At 39.4% G+C, this 24,661-nt stretch overlaps 1 protein-coding gene across 3 annotated transcripts in view; it reads right to left on the minus strand.

Moving 5' to 3' along the window:
- The window catches only part of Btbd3 (BTB domain containing 3), a 42,005-nt gene extending 22,820 nt beyond the window's left edge, over positions 1 to 19,185 (minus strand). For 2 of the 3 annotated variants that reach the window (XM_071608725.1, XM_071608723.1), the window contains exon 1: positions 19,078 to 19,185. Coding sequence is in view for 1 of the 3 variants with exons in the window: in XM_071608724.1 (XP_071464825.1) it covers positions 17,300 to 17,339 (40 nt within the window). In the remaining 2 variants the exon portion in view is untranslated. Of the gene's footprint in view, positions 1 to 17,299; positions 17,355 to 19,077 lie in introns of those variants that run through there. The other variant, XM_071608724.1, reaches the window with a different exon arrangement.
- Between the last annotated feature and the right edge of the window lie 5,476 nt (positions 19,186 to 24,661).

Consider the following 24,661-nt stretch of genomic DNA (forward strand, 5'->3'; position numbering starts at 1 on the left):
TATCAAAACGTTCTAACAGACTAAATAGAAGAAAACAGCTTGTTGGACATAAAGGTTAAGACTTTGAAAAATTCCAAAGAAAATATTTCATCTACCAGCAATAGTTTTTCATTAAAAACAGCCTTTTACTTACAAAGTTGGTATTGAAACATTTTTTCAGCTTCACTCTTCAAAAAATGTTTGAGGTTGTGCATCTTAATAGGATTCTGTTTCTCAAATTATTGCACACTTAATAATGATATCATGTTATAGAAAGACTGTAAAATCAAATATAGCTTGTCCTGATTTGGGGCATTTCATTTTTTCATAATCCAACCCAAACATTATTATATACTGACATCTCTAATCCATACCCACATGGTCACATAACTCCCTGACTAATGTTGATAGAATATATGCCAGAAGTCTTTTGCTAACCAAGAGTTCAGGATTGATTTTGGCATTCTGATGAGACCTTCTTAACTTTGGTAAGATAAAGTCGCTAATAAAGTAATCCAAAATTTCAGGTAAGATGGACAGATTCCATAGGTCTCGAAGAAATACTGATTAAATGGTATAAGTTAACTAGAAAATATACAAATTGCAACAAAAGAAGTTAGACAGCATGTATTAAATATGTGCTGAAATCACCAGAGGGAGTGGTGGGGAAATCTACCATGCAAGACTGACCATGACTGCACAGTGTACTCTTGCCTCCACTCTCTCTCTACATTCAGGTAACAGCTCACCTTCCAACAGAAGCATTCCAGCTTCAAGCACATAGGTGCCCTATATCCCAAGGTGGGCACACTCTGGGATGCAACCCCACTTACAAAGGGGTTGGGGGCAAAGGCTGCATAAGAGACAGCAACAACTGAATCTGTCCCCTTGAACAGGGAGGTGCTTCTATGCAGCTTCTCACCATTTTGAATGTTGGTAATAAGATTATTTGGGGAACAGTAGTCTGCTCTAACCCGAATTAAGAATTTTATCAATTTTCAGACTTTCTACGAACATAAATAATTCCCTGAAAGCACATTAAATGTAGTTTGACTTTATTATAATTACACTCAACTCTCACCTACATTTTCCATTAATGCGGGTTATGATATAGGTGGTGGTCTATATTATAAGCCCTTCTCTGTTCACAGAGATTTAAAATATAATTGTACCTGAGGACCAAAATAAGTCCCCCACTACTGGGTAGATATGTTTGCTTGTGCTGGATAGGCAAGATCACTATTTCCAAATAACAAACAAACAAAAAAAAAAAAAAAAAAAACAGATGAGTAGAAGAAGCAAGGGAGCAATTCAAAAGAACTAAAACACTTTCATGAAGACAGCAATCATTACAGAGTCTCTAAACAAAATGTAGAACTACAAAAACAAGGTCTGTTTTCCAAATGGGCTATCCAGTAATGTAGCCTAAACGATGGGAAATTCAATCCATCAACAGAGAGTAAGGTCAACACTTTCCATTCAGACTTGGCCCAGAGTAGTGACTATTTAGAATTCAATACAAAATAATTTTTTAAGGATGTGATTTTCAAAAGTCTGAGTCTTCATAATAGCAAAACAGATCTAATCAGAGTTAAAAAGTCAAGACAAATTCATCAGGTAGACTGATTCAGAACAACATGCTTATGAAATTTTATTTCTGTATGGTAATAATGGCTAAAATGTTTACACCTCTAATTGAACAGGGGGCTGTTCTTGCTCATATACTATCACAGAAAAATTAAGTAGAAATAACATACATGAGGAAGTAGCTATACCTTGAAAAGAATAGTAGAATTGAAAATTTTCACATTTTTGTGTTTAGGTAACAGCTGTAAGGCTTATACATTTCTAGAGATGCATTCATCATGATTTTTACTGTCTATACTTTAGTTGCTTTATCTCTAAAATAATCATCTTTTGTCTTATAAGAGACACCACTTAGCTGCACAGCAATTCCAAACAGTACAAATCATTCAAATATTTCTTATTCTCTTAAAAAGGAAAGAGTCTGAGTTTTTGAGATATTTTTGGATTTGAAGGGCACAAAAGGAGACTAGAAACACTTTAAGTGCAACTTGAAAAATACTGCTATAAAGATTGCTATAGGGATGACTCCAGTATACTCTTGTCTGTGAAACAGAAGGTAAAGGACTAAAATCTTTGATTTTGTGGATTTAGTATCATGTTCAATTATGTGCCTCTCTGGGGTCTGAAGAGTTTCAAAATCACCTTATAGAAATGATTTCAGTTAGAACCTTACAGGGAAAAAGGCTTAAAGGAGACATGAACGATGTCCTGAATACTAAGAAAGCATTGAAGAAGAAAATGGTTATATTCCACTTTAAGAGATAAATGCCAATGGGTTAGAGAACAAAATATAGTTCATTGATATTTAACAGGGAACCCAGGCATATTGTAAAAGGCTTCTCAGTGATATCGCTATCTATCATTGATTAAGCTAAAATCTGAGAGAAGTTTCTAGAATTCACAACTGAGGCTCTTCTGAAAGTTAAGTGATCTGGTCCTACACATTAACACAGCTTAGTGCTTTACACACATACCCTATTTAAACCTCATAAGCATTCTCTGTATCAGTACCACCATATAAATTTTACATGCCCTGGAACTTCTCCCTTACTGGTGGGATACTAATTCACAAATACCAAAAGATTATGCATATACTGCTTTCTCATAAATTCACTGGGGGAAAAAATGAAGGAAGACTGTATTCATTCAAAAAATATTTACTGACCATCTTCTATGTGCTAGGCACTTTGGGGACACATAATGACCAAACATGAAATATTTAACTGGGCACAGTAATGTGTGCCTATAATCCCAGCAACTTGAGAGGCTGAGGAAGGAGGATTGCAGGTTCAAAGTCAGCCTCAGCAACTCAGCAAGGCCCTAAACAACTTAGTGAACCCCTATCTCAAAATAAAAAACCTGGGGATGTGGTTCAATGGTAAAGCACCCCTAGGTTCAATCCCTAGTATAAAAAAATAAGAAAAGAAAAATTTGCCTTCATGGAGCTTAAAGTCTAGCAGGGGTAGGGGAGAGAGACATTTCACACACAAAAATAATAATAAAATAATGTATCCTATTAGTGATTTAAAAGGTAACATATACTATAGAAAAAGAAATGGCAGAGCACTGCATGAGAGATACAGGCTACACCTGGCAATTATAAAGTGAAGACTTGAAGATGAGGGAGTAGATCGTGAACATATCTGGAGTGTGGGATGCAGGCAGAAGGGAAGCCCACAAAGACCTAAAATGGGAATATGCCTGCCATGTTCAAGGAAGAAGGAACCATGGCTGGAGTGGAGAACAAGAGGGAGAGAAGTGGTGGAAGAGATCACAGTTAACAGGAACCAGATTGTATAGGACTTTGTGACTCTTAAGGAATCTGGCCTTTTTTCCAAGAGATCACTAGAAGGTTCGGATTCTTGTTGCTATTTTGCTGGTCTGTGGTTGTTGTTATTTGCGGTACTGAGATGAAAACAATCTGACTTAATATTTTAAAATCATTACTCTGGTTGTTATATTGCTAAAGAGAAACAAGGGAAGAAGAAAGGAGACCAGTTATTTGTTAGGAGGCCATTGCAATAATCCAGGCAATAGATGCTAGAAACTAGGGCAAAGATGCTAGTAGTAGAGGTTAGAAAAGTGGTCCGGATTTACTCTGAAGGCAGGATTCTGGAATCACTTATGAAGACAGTGCAACAGGACTTGCTGCCAGCCTGGATCTACAAGGAGAAAGAGAAGAATCAGGATGACCCCAAGCCTTTAGGTATAAACAACCTGGAAAATGAAGCAGGATGCAGGTGGTGAAGGTTTGCCAGAAAGATCAGAAATTCCGCTTTGGTACAGTTAAGACTGAGTTATATTTTACATATCCAAGTTACTTGAAAGAAGTAAAAAAAAGCAGTCAGCTCTACAAGAGCTGGAGATATACATTTAGGAGTCTTATGCAGCTACATGGTATTTTATTCTAGACTTGTGGTTATCTGTGCCAAGAGCTTGGCAGGAGCTGAGCCTTGGTCCTTTACAAATTAATAGACAGGGTTAGAAGAGAAAACTAGCATAAATTTTAAAAACAATGGAAAAGAGGAAACCAGCAGGCCAGTGGTACAGAAGGAAAAGCTGAGTGTGTGGAATCCTCAAAAATCAATTGCAGAAAGGGCATCAAGAAAGAAGGGAGGGAGCTGGGGATACAGCTCACTTGGTAGAGTGCTTGCCTTGAAAAAAAGAAGGTATGACCAATTTTATAAACTGATATCAATAGGTATAGATGAGAAATTACTGTACAATTTAGCAATGTGAAATACTGTCTTTCAAAAAAAGCTCTGGTGACTTGTCTTCTACCCAACTTCACTCAAGAAGCTATGATTACGCATTGAATACCACATAATGTTTCAATGTTCTCATGAATTCATTGTTTCAAGAATTATCCCCAAGGAAGAATTTGATCCAGTTTGATATTTGAGACTCTGGTCAGTAGACTTGTTAAGAAATACCAGTGATAAAATGCTGATGCCAGTGGTCATTTGCTAATATGTAATTCACATCCCTTAAAAAACAAAAATAATTTTAGGTAAAATTGGAAATAAAAGGATAAATTTCCTTTGTCCTGATGAAGAACCATGATAAATCAAAAGCCATTATTTTTTTCTAGTGCTGTGTTTCCTATTAAAGAACAACACGAGTTTGTATAATATCATCATTACTATTTGATAATGTTCCAGAAGCATTTTATAAATTACAGAACGCTAACTCTACTGCAACCTGCCATAAAACCAAAATAAAAGGTATAATTATTAGGAAGAAGCAGACACAAGTGTCATTATCTGCAAATGATTATATAACTAGAAAACCCAAGAGAATAAACTGCAATGTTTTTAGAATAAGAGCCAGCTATAAAATAAATACATAAAATGAACAACCATCTTAGCCTAGCAATAGCCAATTTGATAAACACATCACAATAACAACAACAAAAACCTGAATACCTAAGAAGAACCCTAACAAGAAATACATGGAGTGAGGCAAAGAAAACAAAACTCAGTCAGGCATGGAGGTGCACGGCTGTAATCTCAATGACTCAGGGGGATTGCAGGTTCAAGGTCAGCCTCACCAACTTAGCAAGGCCCTAAGCAAACCAGTGAGACCCTGTCCAAAAATAATAACAAAGAGTTAAGGAATGGGGCTCCATGGTAAAGTACCACTATGTTGTTCAATCCTCAGTCCCCCCCCCAAAAAAAAAGTAAAAAAAAAAAAAAAGAGCAGTGTGACTTGCTCTACTAGATTTCTATATATTCTAAATCTAGGATTAAGAGGATTTGGCCTTAAAATTAGAGATCAATTGTGTAGGTGAGAAAGATCTAAACAGAAGAAAAGGTATTAAGATTTAAATTTTTTATGAAGTAAAAAACACAAAATAATGAAGAAAGGATGGATATACAGTGTGACAGAATTAGCAAATGGAATGGAGCATGATATAAAATCAATTCATTTCCATATACAACTGTACAACTATAGAATTTTAAAAGATCTAATGTTTCCCAAGTTTTTGTTTCATTTACTTCACCTCTTGGCTTTCTAAGCATAAATGTTTACAAGAAAAAACAATGAAAAAAAAGATATAAGGCCTGACCACATAAAAACGGTTTTTGTTTATAAAATACCATCAAGTAAATTATAAAACAAATAATGAGTTGTGAGAAAGGGAGAGAAAACTCTACAGATATGATAAAGTCATAGTAGTTTTCATATAAAACAGGTATTTACAATCACCTTTTTTAAAAAAATCATTTAAAAGTAAAGTAGCAAAGTACCAGGACAACTCCCAAAAGGAAAAACAAGAAAGCAAATCACTAATTTCATTAGTTGAAAAAAAAATTAATTACAATTAAAATAAGATCAATTTTATAGAAAATCAGGAAGGATTAAACACTGAAGTGCTGAGACAGTGGGTAAAAGAATGTGTCATGGCATAAGCAATTTGGCAACAAGCCTCACAGTTCACCTCTGCCCAGGAATTCTGCTGTAAATCCAGCCTAAGCAAGTCACAGGGAAGCAGACTCCAAGCAAAGGTATTTATCTCAAATCTTCCTGCTTAACTGAATCTACACCCTTGCCAATCTCGATTAGCCTTCCTATATTTGGTTTATTCCATCTCACCAAAACTCTATAGCGTGTGAATGACTACTCTTATCCCCAAAAAAGGAGATTAAAGAATTAGCTGATTAAGGTCACTTCGACAAGAGGTGGACAACCCAGGTTTTGCAACCTTAAAATTTAATACCATATTCTCAAACAGTAAAAATGGAAATAAAAAAAAGTATAAATGGAAATAACTAGGCATATCCATCATTAAAAACTCTATTTTCAAAGGACTTAAAGGAAACATCTGTGATATAATATTAAGTAAAAAAGCAGTTAAAACTATATGTTAAATTAAAATGCTGATTTTGTTACAAACCATGTTTATGCACACAAAGAAAAAGGGCCAAATTGAAGCATATTGTCCAATTAACTCATTGATTTCTTTATGATATGACTGTTTGAAGGATTTCAAACAAATTTTTTATGAAGTAAAAAACACAAAATAATGAAGAAAGGATGGATATACAGTGTGACAGAATTAGCAAATTAGCAAAAAAAATAAAAAGTCTGAAACATAAATAATTTATTTCTGCACTATTTTACTTAGAACAGTTTTAACAATTCTAAGATAGGCAAACTGAAATTAGATGACTACCAATTATCTCTTTTGAGCATGAAAGAATGAACACTTCGTAAAAAACTGATCTTTGTGTGTGTGTTGCAGGAGAGAGGAAATGGGCAAATGCTTAAGACCGTGCCTTTCCCTTTGTTAAGGTATAACATTACACACGCTTTAACTTTGTAAAGGGTTTAACTTTGTAAAGAATCTGGGGCAGAGTACTTTCTAGGAACAAAACAACTTGAAAATCTGATAATGGCATTTTTTGCCACAAATTGTCCAAAATTTTTTGCATAGCTGTAAGACATTTCACTTTTCAATTGCTTACATATGTTAGGACTTTAGAAAAATGATGCACACAATTTTCAGGTTTGTGTACCTGAAAGGAAAAGTATGAGACACAAACTGCTTCTACCTCATTTTGGAACTTGGTTAAACCAGTTTGGGGTGCAAAGATTTGGAGAGAAAAAAATATTCTAGGGAGAACAATATAGTGGCAACCAGTATCACCCTATACAACAGCAATCGTTCTATAATTATCTTAGAAAACCTGTAACTAGACATGCTCACCCTTACCTGCACTGAGTGTAAGAACTGAAAAGTGATGTAAAATCTTCTGTTTAGAAAACTCAGGGGCAAGAGGGCCTGCCCACTTCCCCTGAAGGATCTGTTGCTATCGAAACCCACTGTAACTCTTCAGGTACAGTATCTGATTCTAGAGAGATTCTCTCTAAGGTTGGAATATGGTAAAAGAGTGGGGCTCAGGGAGAGGAGTTGAGAAAAGGTTAAAAGGAGAAGCCCCGTGGCAGTGGCAAGAGGTCATAAAAGGTGAGCCTAGTAGCCCAAGAGGCAGAGCAGCAAGGTGTGAGACTCAGATCTGAAGAATGAGATGCATGGACAACAGAGGGTAGAATAAAGTGACAATTTATTTCTTTCTTTAAAGAAATTGAGAGGAACTGCAGCTTCCAGAAGGGAGGGATCCTGAATTGATCACCACTGAATAGCTATTGTCTAGAGATTTATATGTAATTCCTGGAAGTAACCTTTAAAGCTATTGGTTTATGACCTTTGGGAGGAGTTTCTGCATCCAATCAAAGCGAGACTCTGACTGATCATGCCCCTCCCACCCAATCAGGATGTTGATCATGTGCTGTTCACATGCTTAACTACAGTCCTGTCTGGCCCATCAGACACTCTGTATCAGGAATTGTTACAATGAAGCTCCAACCCTGTCTGCCTACCAAATTTCTAGCTCCTGCTCTTATTCCGGCTCTGAGTAACCCTAACTGACATTAGGGTATTTGGAAGATGATCATCTAGCTTCTGCAGGATAGATGGGGGTGTTGACTGTGGCAGTTAGGGAAACTCTTCAGTGGGTCTATCTAGAGGACCTCAAGAATGCATCTGGGGCTCTTTCTTTAGCACCACCTGAAGTGTGATTGCTTCTAGGCAAGAAAATTTCATTAAGGCATTTATTTAACATACATGGACCTAAAACCAAAAGTAAACACACCATAGCTAAGAGGACAAGAGCCATAACCATCTAAGGAGTTGTGCCCTCAGTGATGTCCAAGTTACAATCTGATCAGTTTTGTTAAGTGGACCTGAATCTGGCCAAAATTGTTAACATAAAAATAACATTCTTCTCGCAAATACACAAGTTCTCCCAGCATGGGTGGTCAAAAGGTCCAGGGCTTGATAGTAGGACCATCCCTGCCAAAGGGTCTACCTTTTGGGTTAGTTTTTGCACCCTTCCTCTTAGCCAGCTAGGCAGGGATGTCCTGAGGTTCCTCCAACAGCAACCCCTGCTGTGCCTCCCATTCCTTATATCAAAGGTATTAATTATAGGGAGAGCTGCAGGTATTGCCCTTTTGACTATAGAATAGCTTTTAAAGATCAAGGATCTGAGGCATCTTAGTGTCCCCTGGTACTACTGAAATTTCTAGGGCTAGGTGGGCCAATGAGGAAAAGCCTGTCCAGACAGGTGGCAAGGAAATATATGCCTTATCTCCACAAATGAAAAATAGACTCTGTTCTGGCTCCAGGTTTATTTGGAATCCATACTGAAAAAACAAGGTAGGGGGTTTTTGTTGAGAGCATCTGGAGCCAGAAAGTTCTTCGGAAATTAAATCATCATCAATTTTATTCTATTTGAATAATGTATTGGCCCAAACTCCAATAATATGCTTTTTTTTTTTTTTTTTTTTTTTTTGTAGTACTGGGGATTGAACCCAGGGCCTTGTGCATGCAAAGCAGGCACTCTACCAACTAAGCTATATCCTCATCCCCAATAATACGCATTTTTAAAAAGAATTTTTGAGAGGAAAATAGTAAAGGAGGTCAGTTCCCTTAAAAGTTCCTGAACTCCATCCTGCTGAAAGACTGGAGGTGTTAACTTTGGAACAGGAGGCTTTACAGGGAGGGGGGAAATTTAAGCTTAAGAATAAATGTGGTTTTTTTTTTTTTTTTTTTTCCGGGGCTTTGCATGTAATTGACTATATAGGGAAGAATTATACCCTCTGTTGTGGTGTATGTCACCTCAAATGTCCAGGAGCATAATGATGACCAAGACAGGACCATCAGATGGAGTGTAAGAAGAATTTTCAAAGTAAACCGGAAATGTCAATTAGGTGTTCATATGAAGCTTACTGAGCCCAGAAAGGGTCACAGAATCATTACTGATATTAAATTATTTGGCCTGGCTCTGAAAAATCCTCCTCCCATGCTTTTCTTTTCTGTACAGGGGATTGAACTCAGGGGCACTCAACTACTGAGCCACATCCCCAGCCCTATTTTGTATTTTATTTAGAGACAGGGTCTCAATGAGTTGCTTAGTGCCTTGCAGTTGCTGAAGCTCGTTTTCAACTCGAGATTCTCCTGTCTCAGCCTCCCAAGCCTCTGGGACTACAGGCATGTGCCACCACGCCCAGATCCTCCCATCCTTTAAAAAACAGTCTATTTCTTGATTAGGACATTATTTTTCATATTGCATCTGAAGTGACATAGTGCAATTTAAGTTTTTCCAAGCCTCCAGAAGGGCAGGGATAATTCCAAATGATTTTCTTCCACATACCCAACTATCAGGTAAGTTAAAGGCAGTAGCCAAAAGTTGAATCCATCATAATACAGTTCCCATATCTACATAAAAACAGTATGATAACTATTATCCAATATCCCGACACAACCATACATTTTCACACCTATTCCAAGAATCAAGGGCAACTTATGTTAGTCCTACTCCCATGAGCAGTTATCCCAATTATCATTTATCAGACCCCAAATTCTCAAGGGTACTACTACTTATATCTCTTTCTCTGAACAGAAGTTTGAAATCCTCCAGTGGCTCACAGGAGTACTAGTTGATGTCTTTTTCTCCCTGGGGATGCTTACCTTTAGGATTTTCTGCTGGTTCTCGGGTTTAACTTGAGAATGATGATCCATGAGTTGATCCCAACCACTTTAACTGCTGTCAGAGAAACCAGGATTACTTGTGAGGGCCCTCCCAGGGCCTAAAGATGAAGAGAGAGGGGAGAGACTTGACCAATACTAAATCTCTAGGACTGAACAGCAAAGGACCATAAGGACCAGTATTTCTAATGCATGCCCCTGAAAGTTTTTGTAAGGTATTTTAGAATTTGGCTAGGGCTGGTATGTCCTGTATTTGTGCTATTTCTTTGTAAAGCAAGAAGTCATTATTCGAGCAGTGGAGGGCGGGGGAAGATTGGAGGAACTTGAATTGGGCAAAGGGGGCATGGGAGCAGGAAGGATGGTGGAATGAGATGAACATCATTACAATAGATACATGTGGTGTGACTTTACATCTTGTACAACCAGAGAAATGAAAAGTTCTGCTCCATTTGTGTACAAAGAATAAAACTGCATTCTGCTATCATGTATAAATAATTAGAACAAATTTTTTTAAAAAAAGTCATTAGGGAGGAATGGTAATCCATGTAACATTTCATAGGGGCTTAAGCCTAAGGTCTATGGTGTGTTCCTGATTAGTAGTAAGGCCACAGGAAACAAGGCAGGCTACAGGAAGTGGGTTTCTTAAGCTAATTTTCTAAGGTATCTTTTGAAGACATTGTTGGTCTTTTCCACCTTTCCTAATGATGTGGGCCTCCAGGCACAATGCAAATGATATTGTAAACCAAGGTGCTGTAGATACACTTTGAGTGACAGTTGCCTTGAAGGACAGGTCCTTGTCACTCTGTCAACTTCTGGGAAGTCCAAACCTGGGAATGACTTCAGAGACCAGGATTCTTTTTACTTCTAAGGACTTTTCCATCCTGCAAGAGAAGGCTTCCACCCAACTGGTGAAAGTGTCTACCCAGACCAGGAGATACTGCATGCCTCTTGATTTTGGCATATAAGTGAAATCTAGCTACCAGTTTTCCGAAGGATATTTACCTTTATGTTGTATGCCTAAAGGAACTATCTTTTTATTGAGGAGATTGTTCTTTTGACAAATTTCACAGGCTTAGTGATCTGGTGAATCTGAGATTTTTGCCTGTGAATAGCTTTTGTATCATATGATGAGTTTTGTCTATGCTCAAATGAAAAGATTGGTGGAAGGCTTTAATGAACTCTCACTGATTGGCCTCTGATATGACTTTCCTATTTGTTTGCTACCATCCTTAGGGGTAAGGAGAGTATTCTTGTGAGAGGGCCCATTCTTTTTAAGTTCAGAGTATTGAGGCTGCATCTCTAAGAGTATTCCCAGATCACAGGTGCCTCTATTGTTCCTACAGTTAGCCATTCCTTGGCTGCAGCTGTAGCAGCCTGATCAGCTAGTTTGTTGCCTTCTCTGATCTCATTACTTCCTTTGTGATGACCCCTACAATATTTTACAGGGACTTCAAATTGACAGAAAAAGCATTTGTCAATTTCATTATGGTATTTAACAGGAGATCCATTAGCTGTCAAAAAAAAAAAAAAATGTCTCAGGCTGAGGTTGGGGCTCAGTGGTAGAGCGCTTCCCTGGCAAATGTGAGGCACTGGGTTCAATCCTCAGCACCACATAAAAATAAAGGTATTTTGTCCACCTACAACTAAAAAAAAATACATATTAAAAAAAAAGTCTCTCTTTCCAAAAGCAGCATGGATATAAAGAACTAAAAAGGTATACTTGGAATTTGTAAATATATTAACACTTTTATTATTTGCAAATTTCTACAATTCTTGGTGAGAGCTATGAGTTTTGCACACTGAGCATTAGCACCTGGTGAGAGGACTGAGCTTTCAATAGTTAGTTGCCTCTAAGGTGACCACTACATATCCTGCCTTATGAACCCTCAGCTCCATAAAGGAACTTACACCTGTAAAAAAGAACTAGGTCAGGAGTTTCTAGGGTGGGTGTCTTTTAAGTCTTCCCTAGCAGCATAGGTTTGGAGTACTACTTGTTCACAGTTGTGTTCAGTTTCCTTTTCCTAAGGAAGAAAGATGGCTGTCCCTACAAAGGGACAGGTTTTTAATTGGACAGCTGATTCTTCAAATAATAGCACTTTAGTACCTGAGAGCCAAAGACTCCCTTTGTCCTCTAGGAGTCTTGCCACATTATGGGGAGTAAGTACAGTTAAATCTCTTCCTAACATCATTAATTTGGCAGTCTTGGGGATTAGAAGTGCCACTGGTGTTACTGCCCACAAGCAGGTTGGCCATCCTTTGGCACCTAAGTCCAATTCTTTGATCAAGTATCCCACAGGTGGTTGTATGGGTTCTGTTCTTGAGTCAGAATTGCTAATGCTTTCCCATGTCTTCCAAAGACATGTAAATAAAAAGTCTGTGCAGTGGGGAAGCTCAAAGCAGGTGCTTGAAGTAGTGCCTTTTTAAGTTGGTCAATGGCCTGTTCAGGTTCCTATTCCCAAAGATGGGTATTTGAGCTTTGAGCGTTTTTTTTAATTAACTGATAGAGAGGACGGGCTGTTTGCCCCATACCCTGGAATCCGTAGTCTACAAAACCCTGTTATACCCACAGCTCTCTTAGTTTCTTCAGAGTCCTAGGCAGTGGGAAAGAGGAAATAGGTTTAATCCTTTCCTCTCCTGATATTCAACACTAATCCCAGGTATCTGACAGACACTTGGCAAAGCTGGGCTTTAGACTTCGAGACCTTGTATCCTTTTCTGCCAGAATATTAAGTAATGCTTTGGTATTCCTGTGTGAGATTTCATCTGAAGAAGCACAGAGGAGAAGGTCATCCACATAGTGAAATGACCTCTGTGGATGGCTGAACTGGAAAAAAATCCTGAGCTAGGGCTTGTCCAAACAAGTGTGGGCTATCTCTAAACCATTAGGGTTAAATAATCCAAGTGAACTAAGTAGATTGGTCAGAGGGGCTCTTTAAATGCAAAACAAGGCATCTTTTAAATCTAACATTGAGAACCTTTCAGAGTCCTCTGGAATTTGAGATAGCAAAGTATAAGAATTAAGGATTAAGGATTGAGCAAATGAGGACCACGGCTTCATTTACCAACCAAAGGTCTTATACTAATCTCCATTTCCTATTGGGCTTTTGTACCCCCAAAACAGGAGTACTGCAAGGGCTACTGCAAAATTCAGAAGGCCATGTATTCTTAAGTTATCTATTACAGTTTATAACCCTTTCTGTTTCTGGTTTTAAGACAAACTGTTTCTGATGTGGGAAGGAGATGGGACCTTTATATGGATTTTAACAAAAGTTGTTCTTCTCTTCCTATTTTGCCCATGCTTCTGGATTAATATTAGTCTCCATCAATGCTAGACAGAAAGTTCCTCCTGGTGCCATGAGAATGGATGGATACACACAGACTAAAATGTCCTTCCCCAGTAAAAGGGCTGAGCTCTCAGGTGTGATTAAGAAAGTAAACATAAAAAGAATGCCATCCTATTCATAGCAGAGGGGTCTTGAGAAACTTCTGGTAAGAGGTCTTCCAGACATTCCTTTTACAGTTACAAGAGTGTTGAGACAAGACCAGGACTTGAAAACAGGGCAGAAAAACGGCCTTCAAGTCCAAAGGGAAACTAATTTCCTCTCCCTCTATGGTCTTGGTCACTCAAGGCTGCCTTATGGACATGATGGTTCAAGAAAGGGGAGCCAATGAGGGATGCCCTGGGCCTCCTCAGTCCGGCTGCGGGACCATCAGTGAAGTGTCTGAACTAGGGGACTTTCACCTCTAGGTACAACCAACTTCCAATAGTCCCCCTTGCAAACAGTACAAGGTTTGGGAGGGCGGTCCCCCGCCCTTGACTTCCATGGTCAACCCTACTTGAAGTATCCTTCCTGTCCACAACCAAAGCAAGTAGAGGTAGACTTCCTTTCTCCTGAGCCTCACTTTGAGTTGACCTACTCTGTTGTAGTCACTAGAGCCACTATCTTTCAAAAAGTTCTGTTCCTCTTCCATTTAAGTTTCCTCCTGATCTCTATTGTAAAATTTCTTACTGGCTATTTTAAGAAGATTGCCCTGAGTATTGTCAGGTTCTAAGGGAACTCTCTGAGGTATCCTTTTGATGTCTGAAGCTGACTAGGTTATAAAGTGATCCCTTAAGATCAATTGGCCCCCCACAGACTCTGGGGTCATGCTGGTATATTTGGTCGGAGCCTCCCTAAGTGTTTCTAGGAAAGCAGAGGGGGTCTACCTGAGCAACCTGAGATAACTTAGAGTAATCTAAAGGCTTAGTGTAAGTCCTCCTGAGCCCTTCTATAATACAGGAGTTGAAAATGTTTCTTTCAAGTCCTCTGGGGAAGAGTTAGGATCCCAGTGGGGATCATTTTGGGGCACTGCTTGTCTTCCTTCAGGGAAGTGTTCATTTCCTTGGCCAGTCAGGAAATCCCTGTTCCCATTGGTTGCATATATTTCATCTCCCACACACCTCAGCAGCCTGTAGGGCTGCCATCTTTTCATCTGGAGTCAGGGATTCATTGAGAAGCCACATAACATCTTTCCATGCCAGGTCAAAAGTTTGAGTTAGTCTCTGAAAAAACTCAAAACAGCTGTCAGGGTCATATGAAATTTTCCCTAAGTCAGCCTTTGTCTGCTTTAAACCATGTAAAGAGAAGGGAACATTCTCTTTACATGCACTGTGGTAGGTCTCCCATCTAGGCCCATACCTGCTTCTTACAAAGGCAGAAGGGAGGAATAAATACGGGGTGTTATCTTAGGGGCCTTGGGCATCTTTGGGGTCCCTGATAGGAAGGGCAGTTACATGGCGTATTATTCTTTTTTAAAAGGGAGATGTCCTTCCATGATTTGGTCCTAAAGTGAGAACAGCAAGAAGTACCATATCTATGTAGCATTTGTTTTTACATAATTTGGGGTTGTCCCTTAAGGCAAAGAAGGCCTGCACATAAGGGATTTCAGACCCTTTATGTTCTTGTTTGCAAAACAGGTCTAACTGTAAAATGGTGTTATAGTTGATATTTCCCTCTGGAGGCCATTTTCCCCATACTCCAGGTTATACTCACACGAGGCTCCTGTACAGAAAAATATCAGGCGTTTCTTTTTTACAGTTTGTGGGTCAATATGATCTCAACTATTTAAGATACATTCTAAGGGTGTGTGGTCAGTAGAGGGAGTAATTCCCATCTGTAAATCAAAAAGGGAAGGACAAGGTGTCCCATTATTCCTTTTGTCTCCCAACCAAGGCGTCCCCTGGTGTTCCTCCTCTTTCTCATGAGTGAGCAAGGTAAAGGAAGGTAGCCTATCAAACTGGTCACTCTTACTGATGGGGCCCTGCATCCTGTGATTCCCTGTCTGTCATGATAAACTTTGACCTACCTGTGTTCGGACTACCACTAGCTGAAAGACTTCTAGAGGGAGAATCAGTATGAAGGTTACTCAAGGGTTTCTTTAAGGGCAAACCTCAGTCCACTGACACACACCAAAACCCAACACCTCATGCATCAAATCAACAAGGTCTTCTCAAAATACCAATATGGTCCCATCAAGATAATCTCCTGCATCTACCAGGCCCTCACTACTCAGGCAAACCAGTCTCAAAAGAATCAGAGCCCACACCTGTTCAAAAGTCCCCAAATGACCACCACATAACTGGGTGAACAAAACAACCATCATTCTAGGCCACCACAATGCAGGCAACACACCAAATATATGCAACCAGAGATACACATCTGAGAATCAAACATGCTCACTTGAGAGCCCCATCCAAACACCACTGCGGAAGTCCACAAAATGAAAGTCCATTCAGACTTAACACAGGTAAGGCAACCATCTTGCCTGTAGCAGCCCATTAGAGCCTCTACTTCACAAACCCATCAACACTCAGATAAAACTCCTGGACAAACATATCCAGCCCCTAGATGTATACACGCATCCAGACAAACACACCTAGAGCATTGACCATACTGCAACAACCCAAAACATAGGCGTCTGTTCAACCAGTCATGAAGCAAACATTTAAAAGACCCCAAAACAAGTATAACTCCAACCTTCCAAGCCCCAGCCTCCAAAGCAACAAAAGCCCATGAGACACACACAAAAAATCGTCCTGACAATTAAGAGCAGACCAAGGCTCCAAGAAATACTACCAGTCCAACAAAGAACTAGACCCTTTCCTGTACCAGCACACCAAAACTTGACCCCATAAAAATCTCAAACAATGTTAACCAACTGTACTAATTATAGCCAATTAAATCACATACACAAAATTTTTGAGTATTTACCTTCCACAAACCATCCACAACTTTCTTAAACATTCTATAGCTTCTTTACATCCTTAGTTTTGTCCTTATCATACAATATACTTTCTCTTCAACTTTTCCTAGCAAAATATATCTCCATGCCTATAACTTTCTTTTATCTCTTTCCTTCTTGGTGACCCTTTCACATCCTGAAATAATCCTTATGAAATTCCCAAACATTACTCCCTTCCACAACACAAAGCGCATTAATAATAAAACAGCCCAAACTCCCACATTCCCTGCCTTTTTCCACAGCCTGGACAATGTTCTGATAATGTTCTGAGTAATATCCCCAATTAAGGAGAACATACAATTGGGTCCCTTCTACTAGAAGAGATGCATGCTTATTTGACTATGATTAGCTTGAATTATATCTTTCATCCTAGGGTCTAGCCTAGGAGCTGTTAAGAGAATTGAGGCAAAAAAAAAAAAAAAAAACTGCAAAATTGGTGCCTATCTCAGAAGCAATTACCAAGGATATGATTGGGGTTCCAGCTCAAGGACTTGAAAATTCCCAATAGCCTTGATGGGGGGGGGGGGGGGGGCTGAGAGCAAGAGATTGATTTTTAGCAGAGGAGTAGAGAAAGAGACAGATTGCTCGGTTCATGGTCTGCGAATTAATGAGTTGCCTCTTTTCCAAAGACTTCAGATCAACAAAGTCTTCATATCTGAATCCAATCTGCATGGAGTATAAGTGCCCTCCACCATGGAGCAGAATCTATCAGAAAGTGAAAGAAGCAGAAACTTGAACAAATAGGTTGACCTGGTTCCTGTTCCACAGAGAAGCTGAAGTAGAGCTTGACCAACATTCTTCCCTCCAGACAGAGGGGACTGAGTAAACCTCCTCCAATAAGCCTGTACCCAAGTCTTTAGACCAGCCACGAAGCTACTAGTTTTGTCGGTGCATTTTACTCACCCTTCCCAGGAGCCCCAAGGAGTCCCCAAATCTGAGACATCCAGCAGCAAGATGTAGGTTCTTTGTCTCGAGGATCCAAAGAATGAGACCCACGGACAATAGATGGTAAAGAGACAGAATATATTTCTTTCTTTAAACAGAGAGGAAGTGCAGCTCCCATAAGGGAGAGGTCCCAAATGGGTCCCTGCATAGCTACTGTCTATTGGTTTATGTTATTGCTGGAGGTGACCTATAAAGCTATTGGTTGATGACGTTTGAGAAGGGGAGTTTCTTCATCCAACCAGAGTGAGACACTCAGTGACCATGGGGGAGGGGGGGGGGCTCCAATCAGGATGTTGATCAGGTGGTATTCACGAGCTTGTTCACAAGTTATTTGGCCCCTCAGATACTTTGTACACTGGATGTTGCAACGGAGGCCTTCCCCCTCCGCAATCAAGTTTCTAGCTCCTGCTCCCAGCCCCAGCACAAATTCAAAAACATTCAGAACAATGTTGTGTGCACCAGAGTCACATTATATTCTGCTTCTCTCCCTCCCTGGTGGGAAACAAACCACCCTTTGTGAGTTCCTATCTAAGGAAAATGAGCTGGAATTTCATCCCATCAATTATAAACTGAATGTCATTACTTTGTTAAAACTCAAGTCTTGACTTACGCCAGCAGTTCCCAAACTCTTCAAAATTACCTGGGCATCTTAAAAAAAAAAAAAAAAAAAAAAAACCTACGTTGTGCTTTAATTGGCCTGGGCTGCAATTTGGGCATGCCAGAGTTTTAAAACTTCCCAGCGATTCTCCTGTGCAGCCAAGTTTGGAAACTACTTACTATGTTAAAGGATTTGCGAGGTGACGGGGAGTATTTTCAAAATAAATCGAAAAAACAAATATCTCCTTTGGTCTTTTTGAAACTAATAATAGAATTAAGATAGTTTTCTCCAAGCAGGCACAGACAATAGGTTGCTTGATAAATAGGAATCCCCAGCAAACTCTAACAAAACTTTCTTTGAGATAGTAAGACAATGCAGCATAAGACTTTTCTTCCCAACAGAGCAAATATCCTTCTTACCAAAACACCAAACTTCTACATCTATCTTAACAGTGAATGCCACTCTGAACTTGGGAGGACGCGCTCCTAGCACCAGAGGGAAATCAATCCCCGCAATCGCCCACCATCTCTCGCTGAGGTCCTGCGAGGACCAGAGCTGGGCAAGCCTTGGGTGTCGGTCCTGAAGCACCCAGCCACACACCTGTCCCCCTAGACCCTGCAGGCAGAGCCTCAATAAAAGTTACTTGGGGGAAGTTTGCTCCCGTTCCCAACTGTGCGCCTCTCCGGGCGAGGGGGTGCGGCCGCCTTCCCGCCGCCCCACCTGCAAGGCTCCAAGATTTCCCGGCCGCGCCCCCTCCAAGGACCTGTTCCCCCACCCTGAACCTGAGCTCCCTCCAGAGTCGAGCACCCAACTGGCTGGAGCCCAGGCGGGTTCGCCTCGCCCTTCCGTGCGGTCGCTGGGCTGCAAGAAGCCGGCCCTGCCCCTGGCCCGGGGCGCCCCACCTAGAGCGCCCTCGGGAAGCCCGTCGGTACGGCCAGCACCTCTCGAACCGGGGCGAGAGTCCCAGGAGCCCATGCATGCCCTGGCTCGAGGTGGGCCGACAACCCGATGCCCCCGGCCCGGCCCCGCCGCAGTTGGGCACTCCGGCCGGCGGCCGGGCGCGCGCCTCTGACCGGGCGGTCCAGCGCTGCGCACGCGCGGAGGTGCCCGCCCGCTCGCCCGCGGCGCCCTCACTCACCGCCCAAGCTCCTCGTCGCCTCGGGGGTCGTCGCTGCTAGCCACCTCGGCCCGGTGCCGGCTTCTCTGGCCCCGGCCGGGGCACTCTGGGATCTAGCGCCCGGCGGGCTCGGCGAGCACCCGCACGCAGGGCACGCTCCCCGGGACCGCGCGCGCGCGCCCGTGCGCCGGGAGGAGGCGGGGCGACGCGCCCGTAGGAAGCCCTGGATACAGAGCATGCGCAGTGCCTGCTTCTTCCTAAGGTCGGAGGAGTGGGCGGGGATCCTGGACCAGTGGAAGGGAGAAAGGTGGAGGGGAGTCAGCTCTCTTCCTTCATAGGAAGGCGTCTTCCTCCTCGTTTCCCTAATTTCTATTGTCTTCTCTGGTTCATGTCACAGTTAATGTATCAAATATTTATTGAGCACCTACAGAGGCAGGATAGGGCATCCTCCTGCAAGGGGGGATAGATTGTATTTGACTTTGGGACTCTTTTTAGACACTGATTTCAGTGCTTTTTGAACAGATGAATAGAGATCATGCATTACCTAAAACTGCAAACTTTAATCCCACTCAAACGATCTGGAAACTTCACTGAGAACGTCACTGAGAAATGAAAGGATAAGCAGAAGCGGAATCAGCAGTTAAGTTCATCTGGAGAGAAAGATGAACACAGAGGCATTAATTAGCAAAATGGGCAAAGAATATGTGAACCCATGAGTCCTCTTGGGAGCAAGTTTAGTCCGACTGTTGTTCACAGTGAAGGGTTGAAAGGCTGGAAAGGTAGTTGAAGCTCATCTGGAAATAATTTTTAACGCTTAGTTCAAGACTAAATGCAGAGTTGGGGAATATAAAGTGAAGATTAAAGACTCAATATGCCACAATATATTGGAATATACTATTGTCATGGTTATAAATAGTAGAGCCTTAAGTTCAATTGTTTGCATCAAGAAAGGAAATGATGGAAAAGTTTCTGGATTGTGAAGGACAAGGTGACTTAGTTTTTGTAACTCCTCTTTTTACAGAGTTGTCTATCATGACAAGCATACATCCCATTAGAAGAGATGGTCATCTTTGGTTAATGTTTATATCAGTAGCTAAAAGACACCTCTAAAACATACAGCCATGGTCACTAAATGCTTCTTTTAGCATGAGTTTGTCTCTAAAAGAGCATATTTCTGCTTAATTGAAACACCATTACTTCCACAGACATCTGGGCTTTGGAAAACAAAAACCACTTTTAAACAGTCCAGAAGCCCCATAATAAACTGTCTATTAGTATCCAAATATCTCTGAGTCCTTTACTGTGCTCATCTATAACATGGGATTATAACATTTAACTTGTATAATGGTGACTTTTTTGTGTTAATTTGCTAACGCATGGTACCCAGATGGTCAAACGTTATTCTAGATGTTTTTTAATAAATGTATGCTTAATCTCATCTGAGATTAACATTTAAATCAATAGACTTTGAGTAAAGCATGTTACCCTCTATAATTCATGTGAAACTCAGTCAAGCTAATTGAAGGCCGTAATAGGAAAGACAATCTCCCCAAAGCAAGAAAGAATACTTCCAGAAGACACAGTCTCTAGAATACAAGTCTTTCCTGGGTTTCTGGTCTGACAGCCTAACTTGCAATTGCCAAGATTGCCCAAGCATATGGACTGTTTAATTTTGTACCTTTTTAATTCCTTAAAATAATCTCTTTATATATAGACAGACATATTCTAAAGAATGTATATGGATATACATATATATGTACATATGAATATACATACATATATATAATATGTATATAAAATATGTGTATCAATATACATTTATGTGTATCTAGAATATGTATTTTTACACACACATACATATATATGTCCTTTAGAATATGTATGTAGATATATACCCTTTAGATATATATATGTGTACATACATATTCTACATATTGAGAGAATATATATATGAATATATAAACATATATTTTCTCAGGAGAAACGGGATTATATTCTAAGAATATGTATACAGATACATATTCCTTAAAAACACATACACATGTTGTAGTTTGGATCTCTTAATGTCTTCCAAAGGCTCACTGTTGGAGCCTTGATTCTCAGCTGGTGAATCTATTGGGATGTGGTGGAAAATTTAGGAGGTAGGAACTAGTTGGAGGAAGTGGGTCACTAGTGGCAAGACTTTGAAGGATATATTTTCTCCCTAGAACCTTCCTCACTCTCACAATTCTCTCTCTCTCTCTCTCTCTCTCTCTCTCTCTCTCTCTCTCTCTCATCTCTATCATCTCTCTCTCTGCTTCCTGGCCACCCTGAGGTAAGCAGTCTGACCACACATTCTTGGCACCATGATTTTCTGCTTTGCTTAAGGCTCATAGCAATAGAGCCAGGTGATTATGAAACCTCTTAAATAAAAATTTAAATCAATATAAATCTTTCCTCTTCTGAGCTGATTTTCTCAGGTGTTTTGTCACAATGATGGAAAGCTGTGTAATGCACATCTATATGTAACATATATGTATCTGTTACACACATCCATATTAAAAAAAAAACAAAAAAAAAAAACACAACAGGTCCAAAATGGAGTCATTCATACTAAAGTTCCACATCAACACACCAAAACCTGAGCTATTTACTTATATGATGTGACCTTCTGAGAAATTGGGATGGAGATAAAAGCCAAATCCAATTGAGCCAAGAAGATTTTGTTACACCCCTATAAGAAAGTAACCTTGAAACAACCAGTCCTCTATTTGTTCCTTGTTCCTTCTTTTTCTACCAATGGTACTCACCCATTCTGATTAGCTCCTTGGAGCGCCTTTCTGTTTCAAAGGCTCGTTGCTGCTCAGTTCATGAATCATTGATAAAAGACAATTAAATCTTTGAAACTCAATTTGTGGAAATTTTTTTCTTTGGTGCATATGTATAAAAAAAATACATTCTTTGGGCCCTGTTTCTATGGAGAACACTGGCAATTTTACCTTGGAAATTTATTTAAAAATATGTAAATTAATTATGATCTGTAAAACAAGCATTATAATCTTTAACTTGTAGGTTAAGAAAAATGAAATAAAAGTGGGTAAAGCACCCAGTTCATAGCAGGGTCTGAATAAATGGCAACGACTATTATTTGTGAATGAACAATGGAGGCAAAAACTAAAGAGAAGGGAGAGGGCACTATGAAGCATTTTCTCAGTTCACGTACAATATATATGTAAAAAAAATAAATGTGTGTCTCTAGCTCTAGCAAACTAAAAAGGTGATACATATGTATGTTTTAACCACTTGCAAATAAATTACCTAGTGAGCCATTGTAACAGTGGTCCACTTTCTACTTTGAATGTAGCCCTGCTGCTCAGCCACCTAACTTACTTTTAAGAAGACATGTTTCTCTTCCTCTTTCCCTCCTCCCTAGTCTCTCCCCATCCCTAATCTCAGGGGAAACAGGATTATCTTTCTTCCCCAACCTAGGCAGAGCTATCCATCCTTGAGAACTCACCTACCACAGAAAGGAAATAATTCAGACTTAGGGATGGTAACAGAAGGTCTCAGAAATTATTATCTCCTGAATTAACCAGTGAATTACGACTCAGAGAACACATGGAATGTAGCCTTTCAATCACCTCTTTAAAAGGCCCCCTGTTCTTGCTGATGGACAGAATCACAGCCTCTGGGACAGGAGTCCCCTGTGTTTTTGCTTTGCTAGCAAAGCAATAAATTTTTTTTTCCCTTTTTCTCAAACTCATGTCCTCATTATTGGATTGGCATCAGGGACTAGGAACCAGCTTTCTATAACATAATTAACCTAAAGATAGAGCATAGCTATACTCTAAAACACCAAACATGCAAAGCAGAGATGTGAATCACTTCTGAACATTTTATTCTAATTCAAGTTCCAGTTCAATTCACTCTACTTGCTTCTAGGAAGGAAAAAAACTAACAAAAGCTTACTTTTGAAATAATTCTCAATCTCCACAGAAGAGTTGCATGATGCAGCATTCAATCCATTTCAGTGTGTTTATTGAATCCCTTGTAAGGAAGCCTATAGCTATGGAGAATATGCAAAAAAAATGGTTAAAATATTCCATTTTTCCTAAAAATATCACAATTTATTATATGCTAAGCAATGTTCTTGTTCTCAGGAAATTTATCAAATGGCCTAAGGGAAAAACATAACAACAAGTAACCATAACTATAATTTAAGGCAGAAGTGCCATAAGAGGAACATGAAGGATTTGGTCAAATGTACTTCATGTAGATAGTTAGAGCTGGGAGCTCACTCTCCTGATTATGGTTCCACTGTGGTTCTCAACTTTGCATATTTGGGTTTGATGAAAACCAATGAACCACACCAGAACTTTTTAAAAGGTTTTGAGCAAAGTTGATAAATATAAGTTAGCTTTCTCATTCCACTGACATTTGCTTTTGAGCTCAGAGGATATCAGAAGAGAGGGTAAGACAGGAGAGGCACAACTCATTCAGATCTAAAATCTTTCTTTTGTTCTCTCTCTCTTTGTGACTTTGGCTATTACATTTAAAGGCAATTTAAGTTTAGAGTAAAAATAACTGATAATAATAATAATCATCATGTATTCATGGAGTTTTATAACAAAAACAAAATTAATGTAAAAATAAAAGGCAAAATTGGGGTTTATAATAGGACAGTGAGTTGAAAACCACTATGAGTAGAAAAAAGTTAACATATTATATTAGTTCTGTGACCAGTGCTGCTATGAGGTGACACCCTTTTTCCTTTTAGCTAAAAATAAAATATTCCATTTGTGGAATAAACCAACTCCAGGACTGACCAAAAAAATAATAAATTATTTTGGGGAAAATGAACATCATTTTAGTAACCTTTAAGTAATAAGGATGATATTTTTTGCAGAACTTGTGAGTATATTCATTCTTTCAGTTTTGCCACAGTAACTGGGATATAAATTAGTCTAGGTTTAAAGGAAACCCTGCACTAGAAAAAGAAGAGTTTTAATAAATTAAAAAGGGATGCCCATAAGCCATGGATGATAATTATCATCTGATGAATAATAGTGGTAATAATAGTAGATGTGAAATAAGTTAAATCATACCCTGGCCCAGATTTTTTTTAATTACAAACACAAACCATAGAATGGTGCCTTATATACTTAACTAATGTGCTAGTTCTAAATGGTTTTAAATTAAATTTAAAACACAATTAGCCCTATACTATTATTGTGCAGCCCTCTCCTTTCCATAGTGTTTTTTTTAAAATTAATGCTATTCAAAAGCATTCAAACAGATCAGTTTCATAAGAAGAATGTTATCTCTTTACTCAATAGAGAGCAATGTGGGTACTTTCTTACCATAAAAATATTTGATCATAAAAAGATCAAACTTAACAAAATCACTAGCAAGTACTGTATTGATTATGCTTTATAGGTTCTCTATCTCCCAATTTCCTTTAGTATTTTATCAAATTGACAAAATGTGATTGATCAAAACAACATTTCAACAAGAAATTTTTGCATATTTTAATTATAGCTATATCTCAAATCCTACATAATCTTTACATCAGTGCAACATTTACAATATTAAATTGAATATACTCATAAAACTTAAATTCACAAAT

Source organism: Marmota flaviventris, chromosome 2, assembly GCF_047511675.1.
Source record: "Marmota flaviventris isolate mMarFla1 chromosome 2, mMarFla1.hap1, whole genome shotgun sequence".
Classification (NCBI taxonomy): domain Eukaryota; kingdom Metazoa; phylum Chordata; class Mammalia; order Rodentia; family Sciuridae; genus Marmota; species Marmota flaviventris.